Here is a 17,130-nt window from a genome sequence, read left to right as displayed (position 1 = left end):
CCTTGACCAGTAAGTGAACTCCCTTCCCATCCCCAGTACACGGCGGCAAAAGAGCCAGGTGAGATGTCGCTGCTCAGCTCCTGGCTGTTGACCTCCGCTGCTTGCCTCCGCGGCGACAGCGGCGGCGGGCATGTCCCCCGATGACACACTCTGGCATCACCTTGTTGACTACCATGGCCTCCACGATGCGCGCACCGAGACTGACAAGCCTTCGCAGCGATGATGCCGCCAACCTCACCGGCGATGCTGGCAGGTCTTGCTCGGACATGCGCGACCTCCGCCATGACGGCCGCATCAAGCGAGTCCATGATGATCTAGTCGGTCTCCCCTCAGGTATGCTCCAGTCAGAGCGGCGTGAGCAACGTCCACCTCATCGACGCTGAGCGATTCGGCTGTCACCGAGTCGCAACTCCCCTTTCCCACCTCATGCGCACGAGACTCATGTGACTTGAGCCCCCAGGCAAGTCTTTGCCAAGTCTTTACTCTTGTACTGGGCCCTTCTCTTTCTCTTCCAACAACTCAAGTACATCAACTGACGGATGTGCTCGCAGGTACCTTCTACCTTCCGAGTCTGCTCTCCCTGGCCGGGCCGTTCGATGGTCATCCACAACCGAATCGCTTACCATACATTGACGCGCCGCCCACACGGACAGTAAGAACATGTCACAACCCTAGGTAAGTCTGTCTTCCTTCTTCCTCAGATCATACCGACCGATACGTTGGGTGAGCATCTGGCCCCGCATCCTGGGTTGTGGTTCTTCATACCGCATCCTTCTTCCCGGGGCCTATATTGAAGCCATGACGCGGTGAGAGAGTTTGTTGGTCCTTGTTGGGCGCTGCTGGGGCAGCGCGTCTCGAGCCCAGAGACAAAGTGGAATGACAATCAGATACCGTCGCCAATCTCTGATGGCCTGGAGATCGATCACCGAGGGGGGCAATGACCGCGTCGACGCTTGACTGTTCCCCTCGCCGTGGTAGCCATCTACCAGTACGGCCTGGATGGTTGTCAAGCTCGTACATTTCGTCGCTTTCGTACTCTTGTCGTTTTACTGCTGTCGAAAGGGTAACGACCTTGAGCAAGCTGACACCTTTTCTAGATTCGGCATCGGCGTCGACCTTCGCAACCCGTCTTACTCCTTTGACGCCACCGCGAGACGACCAAACTCCTCAGCTTAGCTGCATCAGGTAAGTTCGACCCCTCTCTCCTACTCCCCGTTTCCATATCAGACCCAGGCGCCGGGTGTGCGAGGATGGGTCTTCCATACCCTTCTCTCGCATGACCCTCCGGTGATTCGGAGATCCAGTGCGCCGAGAACAAGATCACACTCGTCAGTCTTGAACGTGGGTAAATCCCTGGAAAGGATACGAAGATTAGGCATGGCCCATCAGTACTCCGGCGAGGGGGTACACACACACAAACAAAGAGAAGCTACCCGGTAGCGTTCAAGCATTGTGTGTAGCGACGCATGACTGTTCCATTCGCGCTGCCCTCGTCGGCAAATGTGCCTATAGGTTGTCATGCTCGTACATTCCGACAACGTGTCTCCAAATTGAGTACGAGCCAGGACGGTCGCTGACTCAATCATAGTGTTCCTGGAGCGCACCACCCGCAGCCATCATGGTCTCATTAGACTTAGGTAAGTCCACCACACCGTCGTCTTTCTTCCCATCTCTTCATACCCCCCTGCAGGCGCAGGGTGTAGGAGGATCGATCTTCCATATCCTTACTCGTACACCCACCCGCCGAGATCAACAAAAGACCTGCAAAACCTCCAGCTCTCGGATATCTGTTCTTAAACTACAACTACCAGTCGACTCGGTCGATTTGCTCTTGGGCAAGGAAGGAGCAGTATTTCAAAATCTGCAGGTCGATGCGTGACTGGTCCATGGCGAGCTAGCTCCTCCCCGCGAGTGCCGCGTGTGGTTTGTCGCTCTCATACATCTTTTCAGACGATGACAGCCTCTTCAAGAACTTTTGAGCATGTCCGTTAATACTCTAGTAGGATTTTCGCGACGAGTTCGCAGACGATGACGACGTGTCGGAGTTGCCGACCTTGCAGTAGGTTGGTAGGTCGCATCGTCATGTCATCCTCGGTACGCATCCCTCATCTATTCCAACTCTTGCGCATGTACCAAGTACCCGATGATGATACATCAACACTCATTCCAATCACCGAACAGTCGCTGTCGAAACCTATCGCTGAGGGTCCTCATGGGCTTTTCTTGACCGAGGTTTGAGCTTCGTTTTGCTGACATTGAGGCACAGGCAGCTCTAGTCGAGAACATCTCCAACAAAGGTAAGTGCGCAGTCGTTCATGTTACTTGCCCACCTCCCCTCATGATGATCAAAGAGTAAGGTTCAGACCGGACGACGTACGTTCGTCAGTTCCGATGGCGACATTCAACTGTTCTGAAGATCACACTTCCACTCTGTAACTCGTACTGTGTTGGTAGACTCCGCTGACCACGCATGTAGACGTTGGCATGACTGGATGGTCGACACATTCGCGACCCAATTCCGCGACAGTTGAGTAAGTCTTTCTACCTCTTCCCACTTTGTTCATCTTCGTGATGATACTTTCTAAGCACGTCTCGCTCGTTTCGAATATCCATGAGAACAACGAAAGTTCTGATCTTTCCTTCTCTTTCCATGATCTTTGAGACTCTGATATTGCTTCTGTACTGACAAGCAACAGGCTCCTGAAGCACCGGTCTTGATGGCAAGGCTATTGGCGACAATGCTAGTAAGTTTGTCCACGGTCTTCCCACCCACACGCCTCCACTGCAAGGGCCGTCTTCTCCGAGGTAAGCGTGCGACATTTCATCCAAGACTTGGCCAATGATGAGCAACCGACTAAGCATCTCTTCCGACAACCCATGAGGTCATTATCATGTATCATACTCTGAGGCTTCCCACTCTTCTGTTTGCTACCTGTCGTACATGTCTTGGCTGTGACTGATAATGCAGGAGGCTGGCTCGGTCTTGACCGCGATGCGAGACATCGACCAATGTACTGCACTCCACCCGTCTCCCTATGGAGGCAGCACATCGACATGATGACGACCAAAAGCAAAAATTGCCGCCGCCAGCAGTAATTCAGGATCACGAACATGTATCCGCTGACTCGCACGTTCCCGAAGTAAGTCCTTCTCTTCCTCTCGCGTTTTGGTGTTGCAATGATGATTTACTCTGCCGAATACCCCATTTAACACTTACTGTAAATGACGGCTTGAGTGGCGACGTCGACAACCAGATGCATGGCCCCCGTGGCAGATGCATCTAGGTAGTTGACATGTCAAAAACGGATCTGAGCAATTTCAACCTCATTCTCATCGCTTTTGTTTGTAGGATCGAGCTTGGCTAACGAGGTATGAGAGCAGAACATCGGCCCCATAGCCTGGCTTCAAGGTAAGCGCCGTTTCGCAAAGTCGACGCTTGCAGTCGTTGAGCATCCTCACACGCCTCCAGGTCCGGTTTGGCGCGAGTTCCAGCAAAGGTATGTACTGCCATCTCCTCCTCTTCCCGTTGTGTTATGATGAACCTGTTTCCCGATATACTTTAACCCTTACTCTTATGAGGGCATGACCTTACGAGGGCATGAACACGGGTGCGATGAGCCAGTGTACCTCGATTATCGACTGCACTGCCTTTACCAGCAGCGATGTCTTGTGCCCCCTTCTGTACATTTCGGTTTTGAGTACCCGCCTTTGCTGAACACGCGATGCTATCTCCGAATGTTGAAGCCTCTTCTTTGTCGAACTTCGCTAACAAGGCATGAGGCCAGATCGGGCGGTGCGGTTGGGCTTGCGCAGCATTATAGGTATCGACATCGTCGTAGTCGCTTTGGCGAGGTTCGAGAGGCAGTGCAGACGGAACGACGGTGAGTACCATTCCTCTGCCCTCCCTGCTATGATTAGACAACCATTTCCGACTCCTGAAGACCGTTACATCTGTTTTTTTCTGTAACATCTCTGTAAAACTGAGCAACACGTCTTCACGTCGTCTTTAGCATCCGATGATTGGCTGTCGCTGACAAAGTAGTTGCTAGGGCACAGAAGATCCTGCTGGCTTTCCGGTGGCGGTCTTCAGACGTGGCTATCTGCCACGCGTGTAGAGGGAGACTTGGCGTTGCCGATGCGCGTCCGTGGCTTCTCCGCTCGGCGCTTCTTCCATTTGCAGCGCGATGGCATCGCGAGCTGCATTATGGGCTGATATCTTCCGTCGAATTTCTATTGTCGTTGCGCACATCGTTGTAGATAGTCCATGTGGGTGATGTTCCAACATCGTGAGGAAGGTAGGAAAGCGCGTCGACGCGTCGACGAGGCTGGACTGAAGGGGCCCTTAGACGGAAATGGTTTAGCTGAAGTTTGCCAGCAGCACACCTCGCCTCATCAAACTTCTCCCATCCTGCATCACGCCCGCCGCCATCATGGACGCCAGCGATGTCGAGACCTGAGAAATCGCTTGATGTCACGTCGTTTCGCCGACGCAGATGCTGTAGGCCCTTGCTCCTGATATGCTGATGCCGTACGATGCGCCGCGCCTCCGGCAGCTATGCATCGCGGCATGCGGTTCGACGCCCCGGCTTTCGTATGACGAAGGTATGTTCAACATCGTCTCGTTGTCTCTCTGCCTTTCCTCGCGACGTTTATTTCCTTTCCCAATCTTCTTCCTACGAGGTTGTCCGTCCTTTTCGTATTGTCATGCCGCAGGCGCCGGCTGTGTCCGGCGAGATGTTCGTGCGTTGGGAAGAGGAGGGATCGTTCGACGGTGTGGTCTGGCGGAGGACGTACCGCGGCTGCCGTGTCGCTCTACCGCAGCCGTTGAATGCTGGCATCTTTCTGCTTCGTAGTCAGTCCTTGTCATCATGCTACAGTAAACTCTTACCATGTCTTCGCCGGCTCTCTGCGTCTCCTGCAACCTATGGTTCTCCGCTGTGGTCGATTCTTGTCCCCAACATCATGCTGCTTGTGCGGGTCGAACTGGGGCGAGTTCTGGAAGAGGCCGAGCATGACTTTCAGCCGTCACGTCATGTCCATGTCGCTGAAGAAGCTTGCGGAGAGCTTAATGCTGCGTCTTGCCTCCGCCCTGAGGTGATGGCTCTCGCGTACTCCTTGTTGTACGCAAATCTTTCAGCCATATTCCACGTTAATGCTGCTTGTGCGGAATCGCTCAATTCGATGCATGTGGGCGTGAGCCGACGTTCTGCGACGACACGGTCCGCGGTAAAAGAAGGCGACTGAGGCTTGGGGCGCGGAGGCGCAGATTGTCGCTGCTTCGCCTAGACCATGCAGCTGGCGAAGAAGCCGGCGGAGTTGCTGTCGCGAAAGCAAGTCGACTTGTAGAACTTCCCTTCGGTATGGCCATCAGCTCCAGCATCCAGCGTGGGTGATCCTCATGAGCCCGGTGTTTCGTACCGCTGCCTGTATCGCCCATCCTCCTCCATGTCCTTTATATTCCTCCGCGGGGTTCTTGGCGCGCAGGTGCGTAAGGCGGGCGGATGCTGGGAGGCTTGGTACCGGCGGATAAAGCTGTACATACGGCGCAGCTCTGGGCACTATGATCAGGAGATTAGCCTAAGTTCCTGCAGGTCTTGGAGACTGCCGGCCATCCGGCTGATGATGCTCGGAAGGCTCGTCACAGGAAGAAGGACGCCTCCGCATGCATGATCGGACCGTAGCTCGGTCGGTCGATGCCTCGCCTAGCCAAGGGGTGCCCTCTGGGGCTTGCTTACCTTCGTGTGCATGGTGTGAACCCTTCGCATGGCCGCGTCGCCTCCGTATCCTAGCTGCGCTATCGGTGTCCTGGTCTTCGTCGCTCGACTCAAGTGTCGCCGCGATGTCGTTGAGGCTTCGGCACCAGTGCGTGCTGTGAAGGAAGCGTCTGCCATCGCGGGAGAGCTGTGGAGGTTCGATGCGGGAAACTTTTGCGGGGTATGCTCAGGACGATGGCGCAGGTCCGGCGGAGTCGCGCTGCGAAAGGTAGGTCGTTGAAGACTTCATTCACGCCCATCGCCGTGATGAAGACTTTGAGAGTTTCGGTCTCTCCCCGTGGACCTCCCAGGCGCTCAGTAAGCTGGAAACCTGAGACGCCGTTGTTGATGAGGGTTGTTCTGCCGGCGCCGTCCCCGCCCTTTGTCGAGCTGTTGCTCATCGCCAGCAGAGCCCCTGTTGTGCCTTCGCCGATGAGTCGCGCTGTTCGATGAGAAGAGAGGAGAGGCCGTTCGTGTCGGCGCGCCGGTGTACGAGGAGGTGATGGTTATCGTGTGGCTCGTCTAGCCCCGATGTGCAGAGGGTCGTCGGACGTGATCGTGCCGCCGTCAAGGAAATCTTGCGGAGTCGAGACGCGAGGAAAGGACAAGCCTTTAGTGTTCCAGAGGCGACGTTGTGCCAACTGGAAGCTCTATCTCATACAGTATCTCCGCGCCCTTGTGCTGCCCTTTGGTTGTGTTCGACTGGACTTGTTCGTGCGCCGTTCAATATCCCGCCGTCGCCGTCGCCGTTCTCGTCGCCGCTTAGATGCCACGGAGGCAGTGGTGGAGGGGATTCTTTCGTCGAGCTCGTCGGCCTGGTTGAGATGTGATGCTGGTGGATGCGTCCGCGATGGTAGATGTCGGAAGACGCGTTTTGGTGCCCGCCCTGGGCGATGTAAGTCACAACACTTGTTCATATACTCACAAGTAAGCAGAGACTAGGCTGCTCCTGCCCTCAACGGAGGTCTCTTCACATGCTCGTCGTCCTCGACTGGGCTAAGGTCGTCGCCGCCGACTGCGATCCCTGAGCTCATAGCTGCCTCGACGCCGCCCCTGTTCTGGCAGAGTTGCTGAGCCTCTTGCCGATGCATGCAGCAGCTTCAGGGGCTTCGTCCGTCTTCGAGCAGCTTGTGCTCAAGCTTCTGTAAGTCTCTGGGCCATCTCAAGTCGGTGCAGGCTTGGCAGTGGTGATGGTGTTGAAGGGGCCCGCGGAGATTATCACTAGCGTCAAAGGCAAAGCAAGGTCAGGATCACCAACACAACACAGCAGGATACGACTTCAAGGCCTTGCGAGGAGAATGCAATACTATATAGCTATCTAAAATCATCGTCGTCGTCCTCCCAGCTCTTCTCTTGGTGTTGCAGTGTCTCAGTGGCAGATGCATCAAGCTGCCGCCGTCTGCCCACCCCTGTCTCATTGCTCGCGGTGATATTGATACTATTGAACAACTCGCCGTCACCGTCGCTCTCTCAGTTAGCTGCCTTACCATAAATTAAAGCTTTTTGTCTCACTCCCTCCCTCTCTCCTACTCCCACAACCACCACCCAAAATTGCCTCGCAATCGCCCTTTTTCTGCTTCTCGAAGCTTCCTTTCCTCTTCCAACACCTCTACTCTACTTGGCAACTGCCTCAAGGTATCCCCCCGCTGCTTTTCTGACAGCCCGCTGATTTTGGTAGCAGTAGCGCTGACTTTGACTCTCCCCGCCACCTCTTGCCTCGCCTGGAGTCGGTCGCCCATGCCTTGCATGGGGATGAGTATAACCCTTCCATCAGTATGTTCTCCCCTTTGCCTTGAACTTTGCTGACGACGACCTCGCCGGCGCTGCTGTCGCGCGTCTGGTCTAGTACCCCGCTCCAAGAGCCAGCTTCAACTACCTCTACAAGTATCCCCTCCCCTCCTCTAACATTGCGATGTCGTCATTGATACGGCGTCGCCCTCGTCATGCTAATCCGCAACTTGTAGTCGCTGGGTCACTTCATGGCAGATCTTGCCATCGCCAGCTTTGACCACATCTTCAGGTATCCCCTCCTCTCCTCTAACATTACGACGTTGCCATCAGTGCGGCGTCGCCCCGACCTGCTAATATTCAACTTGTAATCGCAGCGCCTCCATTACGACACTTGCTGTCGTCGCCAGCAGTATCTTCATCGGTCCACCCAGCGTCGCTACCCCGCAATCCTTACTCACAAAACGACTATGTCCACTCATTGGTATGTTACCTCTTCTGTCTTACATCATTAGTACCTTGACTGACCTTTGTCTAGTGGTGCTTGCCCTTCCACCTCTATCCCCTTATCTCTCCCACCCTCCTTCATCCAGGTTTCCCCCACCCCCTCCCTCTTTACTGACCCTGCCTTAGACAATGGCAGCCATTTACGAGTACGCGATCGACTGCCCCGGTTTGCCGCATTTTTGTTGCAATGGCAACGCGCTGGTTGTCGATCTCATACATGCGGACCCCTCATGGTTATTGCGACAACTCTTGGTCCACTTCTAAGTATCTTCCCTTCCATCATTGAGCTCCATGACTAACAAGACCAGTACATGTCACCTCAAACCTTCCTCACACCCCTACCGAGTACCCCGAATACCCAACCCAGTTCAACTCTGGCTGACTATATCCAGGATATTGCTGTCGCCTTTGGTCAACCTTAACACCACGAACCGAGACGCCTTCCACAACCGGCTTTTAGCTTTCCCAAGAAGCTCGACAAGGCTTGCGCACGCAAGGTCCAACGAACTCCCGTTGTCTTTCCGATACTTTCCTCTTTTGCTTCTCTCGCCTTCGCCCAAGAGAAGAAGTACCATGTCGGATGCCACCGCTGCACAACATAACAAGGCATCCTCTTCACGTACGTATCCCCCTCCCCCGCCGTTGACTAACCAGTGTTCCAGGGTGGGATGGCAAAAATCTGACTCTGGCTCCCCGTCGCCGCCTCCTGGTAACGTCCTTCTCTTCGGAGAAGGGCGGCTAACTGAGCTCCAGTACTCGTGCTTGACCGCATTGAACCTTCTTCCAATCATTTCGCTTTCCTAAGCATCCTCGACATACTCTCTCTTCTTTACTTCCTCCCCTCCTCCGCGCTCGCCATCCATGCCGACTTACGCGCTGGCCGGCACATCAGCGAGGAGTAAACCTTTCATCAGCGTCTCGTCGACGCTAAGTATCCACCTACCCTTACCGGCGATATGCACTTACTGACATGTATTCAGACTGTCTCTCACTTATACGTCAGCGTCTCGAGATGCCATGTGGTCGAGACCGACGATCCATACGCCCATCGTGGGCAGCAATCGTATTCGACCCTGAGGCTTCGATAGCCTATCGCATGTACGTCACCCTCAACCTTTGTCTTCTGCTAACGTGCCGCAGTATAGAAAGCGATGTAAGTGCCCACTCCCCTTTGGTTGTTGCTAACGTGTCTCAGTGTGGGAAGTGAATCTGTCTCTGTGCGTCCCCGCCGCGCTTCCTGGAAACATCTCACCTAGTCTGAGGGAGATGGCTGAACAGGGCAGTCCCAGCAGGAAAGGTCATTGCCTGCTGGTGTCTTCGTTTGTTTAGGCGACCGCGCCGCGAGTGGTCAATCCAATTCCTCGCCGAGAACGCCTTCCGCCCCTGAAAGTTCAAGCAGTACTTGGAAGCAAGCAAGATGTGTCACTGGGACACTGAGCAAAATCAAGCTACAATGAAGAGGCGAGCTGGCGCCAGACGAAGTGAGCATCATGTTTCCCCTTCGATCAATTCCCCTTCATTTACTAACATTTGCCAGATACCAGCACTCCGACAAGCCCTGCCATCCACCCAGGGCATGGGAGGCAAAATCTGACTCCGGGTCCGCGCCGCGTCGCACCCGCCTCCCGGGCAATGCCCTCTCCCACGACGAGAGGGTAGCCAAGTGAGCTCCAGTCGCCAGCAAGACCTCATCACCACTTGCTGGTGTCGCCCTGATACCACCGGCTCGAGCGAGCGAAATCGACGCCCTCTGAGAATCCGCCTCGAATACCAGCCTTGTCAAACTTCCAAGGTCATTTGCAACCACAATGCGACGTCGCTATCTTTCCCACTTTTGCAAGCGTTGCAGCGTTCTCGGCTGGAAGATGGAAGGTACATGAAGTTCACGCCTTTCGCTTCTGCCAGGACATACTCGCTGGTACAAGCAGCGACCCATTGGCAAGTGAAGTACAAGACCGGTGAGTAGCTTCTTGCATCTACTTGAAACCCATACTGACTCGTCCACAGGAAATGCTTTGGGACGTCGCTTGTGGTGGTCTCGATAACATCTGCTCCATCTACAACCTGTCGGCCCGGGAAGGCCCAACACGTTCAAGACGCAAGCTTTTCTGCTACTCGTCAACAAGCGCACGCATACCCGCCTGGCGATGAGGTTTCGTCCGTTGTCAAGGACAGCCCAAACAAGCTGAGCATCGTCAACATCCCCACATACATCGAGGAGGAGCAGATTCGAGAGCTTGTTGGGTCTTGGGACACAAGCTTTTCTGCTACTCGTCAACAAGCGCATCCTCACAGCGCTTGTTGGCATGACCTTGTTGTCAAGGACAGTCCCAACAAGCTGAGCATCGTCAACATCCCCACATACATCGAGGAGGAGCAGATTCGAGAGCTCGTCGAGACCCAACAAGCTGATCTTTCTTCTCTCTTCTCCTTCTTGGATCTCGAGACTGGCTCCAAGGTGCACGAGTTCGCCGACCAGTCGTCATCGTGACTGAGACGATCTTCATGACCGTCACGCTTGAGTCAACTTCAAGCTCTGCTTCGTCCAGTTGCTACGTCATTACTACCTCTGCTGCGCTGCCGGAGGCGTCTATCACCGTCGAGGTCCCGCAGAAGGGCGTTCCTGACGTCGCGTCCACGCATTGGTTTCGCTTCAACCTCCTTGGCTCCTCCATGCATATACTACGCTCACACATCGCCTCCTTACATGGCGATACGAACCAAGAAACGATCCAGAGTGAGGGCAATGTTGTTCTCATCGTTGTTGACGGATGTGTTCCAGAAGGTCATTACCATGGTACATGAGTACGTTCAAGGAGAGGACTTTGAGGAGGACGATGCTGGCCCTCAGGCCGGCTTCGAGGAGGAGGATTCGACAGCGACAAGTCGCCTTCCCTAATGATGGGTTGGTGCCCATGGTAAGCCGCCTTCTCTACCGACAGGGTTGGCGTTCATGGTAAGTCGTCTTCCCCAGCATGGGGTTGGCGCCCGTCTTCGGACGGCCCAGGAGTATTCGGTGACCACGGCGAGGAGAGGTCTAATGCAGCAAGTCCGCTTCTACCTCCTACGCACCATCGAGACATCCCATCTCCCGAATCAGAATCCAGAATCGCGAGGAGTCGAAGAGCAGTACGTTCTGCCCAGGGTCAGTGTCACCGTCGCGAAGCGTGGCAGCCATACCTTGAGATACCTTGCCTCACGATGTCCGGAACATCTGCATCTCTGTTCGGGGGCGATGCGCCATCCACCTCCGAGAACAACGACGTAGCGTCGGCAGTCAAGATGCCCAGCGCCCCAGATCCTCCTCCCAAATGTTGCTTTATCTGTCTTCGAGATCGAGCTCAAATCCGACTGTTGCACTGGATGTCAAGCCCCGTCAACTCTTGGTACGTTACAAATTGGATTGTCCCTTCCATAATGAATCATTATACTAACGATGCGATAGACATTTGCGGCGGTAGGTCGCCTTCCCTGACATAGGGTCGGCGCCCGTCGTGAGCAGAGAAGAACTCACACCTCTTCTTATGTCGCACAAGACAAACGTTTGGATCTTGAAGTTGGCGGCAAATGCAGAGCATCTCTTCAACAACTACAACATTGACCTGTTCATCGAGTACGTGGAATTCGTTGCGCTTGGTCTTCCGCAAACTTCTCCGGCAGACCTCTCGCCCAAATGCCTACAACGTTGCGCCACAACATCGACAGCTTTCACGCACCATGCTCAACGACGACAAGTTCGAAATGCATCCCGCACGATCACGTACTCCTGTCCTTCACGTCCAAGAACAGAGTCTTGAGGATCGATACGGTACCCCACAGACATTCCCGGGCATCACGAGAGTAAACCTGCATACCAAGATGGCGGAGATGAGCCAACGCGTAGTTGCTAGCACTTGGTTTCAGCGCTTCCTCTGGCCACCCTCATCGGCAAGAAGCACTTTGTGCTTCACGACACCAACGCGATGGCATCGCAACGCATACTTCATCTCCTCCGACGTCTCGTGCCAACGGCAACCACGTCAAGACCTGCTCTGATGTTCGGCGAGATCGACAACCATCTCAGCGTCCACCGCCTTCGCGTATCTTGAACGTGTCTCATACCCCAAGCTGTAAGTCGCCTTCTCCTAATGATAGGGTTGGCGCTTGTCTTGGGGCGACAGTTCAGAAGCAGCCGATGCCTCTTCACCCAACCAGTAGTACGAGCATATCGTCGACAGACGAAGCTCATACATCGCAGTATCCTGTGACGCCCTGGAACACTTCATGCCCGGATGGCGGTCTCCATCTGAGGCTGCCTCCTCGCTACTGCTGTGTGCTCGTAGCCTGTGCCCAGAGTGCCACGACTTCTCCTCTCCGTCGCAGTATCCTGTGACGCCCTGGAATACTTCATGCCCGGATGGCGGTCTCCATCTGATACGACTTAGACTGCTACCTCGCTACTGCTGTATGCTCGTAGCCCGTGCCCAGAGTGCCACGACTTCTCCTCTCCATCGCCGCTGCCTCCAGCTCCTGCGCACAGAGTTTACCATACTGAATCAGCTGAAGAGTTCAAGTACTTATCGCCCCTTTCGGGGACGAACACCACTCCGGATCTGCTACTCGTCAACAAGCGCACGCCTCTTTCGGAGAGGAATACAACTCCGGATCAGGGTGGCGGCGGTGACGAGGATGCCGCTAAGCGCAAGCTCTCCAACCCGATCCTCGCGCGTGTCGTCGTTGGTTGCAAACTTTCGAAACCTCGCCAGAAGCCCGTCTCGGAGCGGCCCGTCCTCAGGATGCGCGGCGACAGGGAGGCCAGGTACCGAGGCCAATCTACTGGACACTATCAGACGGATTCGCTAGCTTCTGTGCTATCTGCCTCGCCATTTCGTGCTACTCGTCAACAAGCGAAGAGAGAAGTTCAATGATATTAGCCCTCAGGCGGTCTTCGAGGAGGATCTGTACGCTGCTATGGCGCTGTCTGGCACCAAGGCTCAGGTCCTTGAGATGCACAAGGAGTGGGTCTGATTTGAGATGGATATGGATGATACTGGTAACTGGTGTGTCATGGCTTGAGATGATATGGACATGACTGTTACCACTACCCAATCGCCTCTTTCGGGGAGGACGCGATGGAGGCTTCGGCGGCGGACGTGATAGAATGCGTCAGCTCTACTGTCGATTCCGGGTTCGGGCTCTTCGACCGCAGGTCGCCCAGTAACATTATCAAGATGCCAGAACACTCCAAGCCGTCTGGAGGCAAAGGAGGAGTCTCCGCCCTTCAACAAGCCGCGCGAGGCTACGCCCGACCTCACCAGCTTTACAAACATCCAGAAGCGCGAACGTCGCATGACGCAATGGGACATCAAGTCCGCAGGCTACGAGAACATCACCGCCGGATGGCATCGCAACTCACTCCAGTCCCACTGGTCCGCCTATTCCGTTCAGTGGCTCACGCTTGAAGCGCCTCCTCCCCGATGACGCCCCATGGGATGACCGCCAACAGCTCTGTCCTGGACAAGAGCATACTGTGCCGGTGCACAAGGTTTCCTGTACAATAGCACATCACCAAAGAGCTACCGCAGCGACGACTTCGAGAACACATACAGTCCAGGGTCTATGCTAGATCAATCTCCACCACGGCTGCGGTCCATTTGCACAGCTCTGTCCTGGACAAGAGCATATCACCATCGCCAAAGAGTTACCGCAGCGACGACTTCGAGAACACATACAGTCCAGGGTCTATGCTAGATCAATCTTCGCCATGGCTGACCCCCAGCCGATGAGACCAGTTCACTGCCCCCAACAACACCACTGTCTTCATCGGCGGTCTCTCCGGCTACGTCACCGAGGACGAGCTCCGTTCCTTCTTCCAGGGCTTTGGCGGGATTACATACGTCGAGATACGCCCCGGCATGGATGAGTCGGTGGATTGAATGATGGAAAGTGTCGAAGGAAACCCTCCTTGGTGTTGCGGTAGATATAGTAAGTTTCCCGTCCTCGCTTCTCGTACTGGTTCCAGTTGCTAACTCTTCGCAGATTTATACTTGTTTGATACCTGCTCGGTGCCATTTGCTTGCGTGACGTGATGCTTCCGCCTTTGATGTCGACCTGGCTGCGTATGTTCGCTTCCGGTAAGTACTCCCTTCTTCACCCCCTTTCGTAAGACCATAGCTAACTCTTTCACATCTCCTCTCAGTTTGTGCCGATGCCAGCTCTGCGCTTCTCAAGGCGGTGCGATGATGTTCCGAGACTACTTCCTCATAGTAGCATCTCCAGTCCGCACCGCCGAGATCTGAGTCTCTTCTCTTTCCCCAGCCCTGGGTCCAATGGCGGCTATCTCTAGCGTCGTCTCCGGCAGCGGCGACAGCAATCTGTGAGTGTCGGTCAAATTGACTAGATGCCCGAAGGTTCGAGATGGTGGCTGACTTGAAACGCATGGCCTTCGATATTGCGCTGGCTCTCGTGCGACTATCGCATTGCTGTAAGTACTTCCGACCAGATGCCCGGGGAATGAATCTTATGCTGACATTATGCATGTACGCCTTCCCGACTGGCGTTGACGGTGGTCAGCTTTCTCGAGCCCATTCATTCGCAACGGCGGATGCTATCTCGTGAGTGTCGTTCAGATTGAACAAGTGTCTGAAGATCCGGCTCCTTCACTGACTGCAGCGCCAGGCATTCCAGTTTGCGTTCCTGCAGGTTTCGGCCTTGGTTGCTTCATCGAGGTAAGTACCTTGACCAAATGCTCGGTGGTGAGGCACATTGCTGATCATCAAGACATACGCCTCCTCGCCTGGTACTGCCTTCTCGCCTCGCACCACTTTCTCACCTCGCACGTCTTCCTGGTCACATCGCCTGACCGTTTCGCATCTTCCAATCGCGACATCTCCACCCAATTGCCAACCAAATCCGGTAGCCTTCTCGAGCGTCGTTGTCCGCAACGGCCAAGCAATCTTGTGAGTGCTGTTCCCATTGACCAGCTGACCCGAAGTACCCAGAGTCTACCGGCGTGTTCTCATGTCCCCATTTCTTTCTTTGATCGATCGCAGTCCCAATGTTGGTTTCAGGAAGTCGCATCAGCCTCTGAGGTAGTGACACCACTTCCTCATAGTGGCCTCTCACTGAGCGGCTTCCAAGAGCAAGTAAGTCGCATTTCGAGCTGCTATTCAGGGCTTTTGTCCTGTGTAAACCAACAGCTCGATGACCGTACGTGGGTTAAGCATCTTTTCCAATTCATTGAATTGATGCTGTGGGTCGTCCGTACATTTCCCATACTTCACATGAAGTTGAGGACACTTGATCGAATTTGGTAGCTTCTGGTGTCGGCGGCGGCGCCATGCATCCGGTGAGTGTCGTTCGAATCGACCAGATGCCCGAAGAGATGGACTTTGCTAATTCGATGCGTGTATCCTGGCCTTCTTCGACTCCGCGGCGGACTTCCGGTCTTGATGACTACTTTGAAGGTAAGTACCTCCTCCTCCCCAAGACAACATCCTCCTAACCACATAGTGTCGTATGCGCGCAATGTGCTCTTTCAGCTTCCTCACTCGCATGCAGTAGCGTGACGGTTAGTACCTTTGATCCCCAAGTCAGCATCATGCTAACTGGTTGGTGTCGCATACGCGCATGTGTTCTCCTCGGATTCGACGGTAAGTACCTCGTTCCTCTCAAGACAGCAGCATGCTAACCGCGGGCGGTATGCTTTCTCCAGGTTATTCATACGACAAGCTCTTGTCTACTCTTCGCAATACACCCAACGCCATAGTGTTGAGTGTCATCGTCTGCCCTGCTCTTCCCATTCGCGTACAGCTAACATTGTCGCAGATACGCTGAAGCATCATCAGCAAGCTGCTACATTCGTCTCTTCTCATCTCCTTCTTTCATGTTCGCCTCCTTCTCTTTTGGCTGACTGATTGCCGGAATGCGTCATCGTTGGTTGATCGTCAACCTCAACTCCGCGGATTTCGTTCATAGCTGACCAGATAACGAAAAGAGCTTCCGAACGATGCGACAACATCAAAAGCCGACTATCAAGCATTTCAAGAGTATCGCCTTGACCTCAGGCGCTGCTTCGACCCTCCATCGTCGTGATGCGAGGCTGGGGTCGCAAGAAGCGCCGCACCAAAAGTACGCTCAACACTCCATCTGCAAGCCATGCTAACATCGACTCAAACTTGACCAACCATCTCGGAACTCCTCTTCTCTCCCCTCGGCTCCCTGTCGGCGCTTAGCGCATGCAACACGCCGCCTGCTGCCTTGTCGCTGCGCACAAGCCCGGGTACCCGCTCGACGCAAACAAACGCCCTCACCGCTCGACCTTGGGTATATAACCACCACAATCGGGCTTCTCTTCGCCTTCGGGCATTTGGTCATTTGAAACGATACAGAGAAGATTAGCATGGCCCCTGCACTAAGGATGACACGCTCAATCAAAGAGACGCTAACATTTTTTTTGCGAATCTTTTGGCTTCACTTTGCCTTGCGTAAGGTCAGCGATTCGAACACGCAAGGCGACGGCAGCACGGGCCTGTTGCGCGCCTTGCTTTCCCACGCTCTTTTTGCTGCCAACGCCGGCGCGCTGAGTATGGACAAGCGACATGAGGATTCGTCGAGCGTCCATTACAGACTATGTATGTCTTGGTATCGACTTTGAAAAGTTGCTGATATCCAGGTCTGTCACTCCGTGGCTCTTTTTTGCGAGTGCTTTCTGAGCTCATTGTTGGTATCGGTTCGACGTTGGTCCTGGTGTTCTTAGGGGGCACGCGATCTTCGAACGCCCTCCAACCAGTACAACGACTCCACAGAAAAGGACCTACTGCCTCAGGGCGATAGTAGTGTCCCGAAACTGGAGCCGAGAAGAAACCAAAGTGCATGCCCTGTCTTCCAGAGATCGAAAAGTCGGATATCTAAGGATGGTGTTATCAAGTATACTTGCTGCGCCCGTTACGCAGATTCCGAAGGCAGGTTGCGTATATGCAAGGACGCAGAGCTGTTCCGCTCGCCCGCTACATGGAACGGCATGTCGCGTGGGTCTGCAGGTTGCTCTGCTCCGACATCATTAGATAGACCAATTCATATCTTTTTCGATATCCCACTGAGTTTGGATCTGGAGTGAGTGAGATACGCCAACCATGTTGATGGCCGATTGCAAATGATGTCG

The 17,130-nt window shown here is 54.4% G+C and overlaps 2 protein-coding genes across 2 annotated transcripts; both read left to right on the top strand.

The window, feature by feature from the left end:
• Positions 1 to 9,853: 9,853 nt before the first annotated feature.
• J4E83_010233 (uncharacterized protein) lies at positions 9,854 to 10,479 on the top strand (the record flags this gene model as incomplete). Its single annotated transcript, XM_049337115.1, has 2 exons — positions 9,854 to 9,860; positions 10,085 to 10,479. The coding sequence occupies 2 exons, from the start codon at positions 9,854 to 9,856 to the stop codon at positions 10,477 to 10,479; spliced, it is 402 nt and encodes a 133-aa protein (XP_049183817.1).
• A 1,033-nt stretch (positions 10,480 to 11,512) lies between these two features.
• On the top strand, positions 11,513 to 13,448 carry J4E83_010232 (uncharacterized protein; the record flags this gene model as incomplete). Its single annotated transcript, XM_049337114.1, has 5 exons — positions 11,513 to 11,672; positions 11,892 to 12,067; positions 12,413 to 12,835; positions 12,876 to 12,985; positions 13,199 to 13,448. The coding sequence occupies 5 exons, from the start codon at positions 11,513 to 11,515 to the stop codon at positions 13,446 to 13,448; spliced, it is 1,119 nt and encodes a 372-aa protein (XP_049183816.1).
• Positions 13,449 to 17,130: the final 3,682 nt, after the last annotated feature.

The sequence above is a fragment of the Alternaria metachromatica genome (genome assembly GCF_023757995.1).
Source record: "Alternaria metachromatica strain BMP 0045 chromosome Unknown scaffold_42, whole genome shotgun sequence".
Lineage (NCBI taxonomy): Eukaryota > Fungi > Ascomycota > Dothideomycetes > Pleosporales > Pleosporaceae > Alternaria > Alternaria metachromatica.
This window is presented reverse-complemented; position numbering and strand designations above follow the sequence as displayed.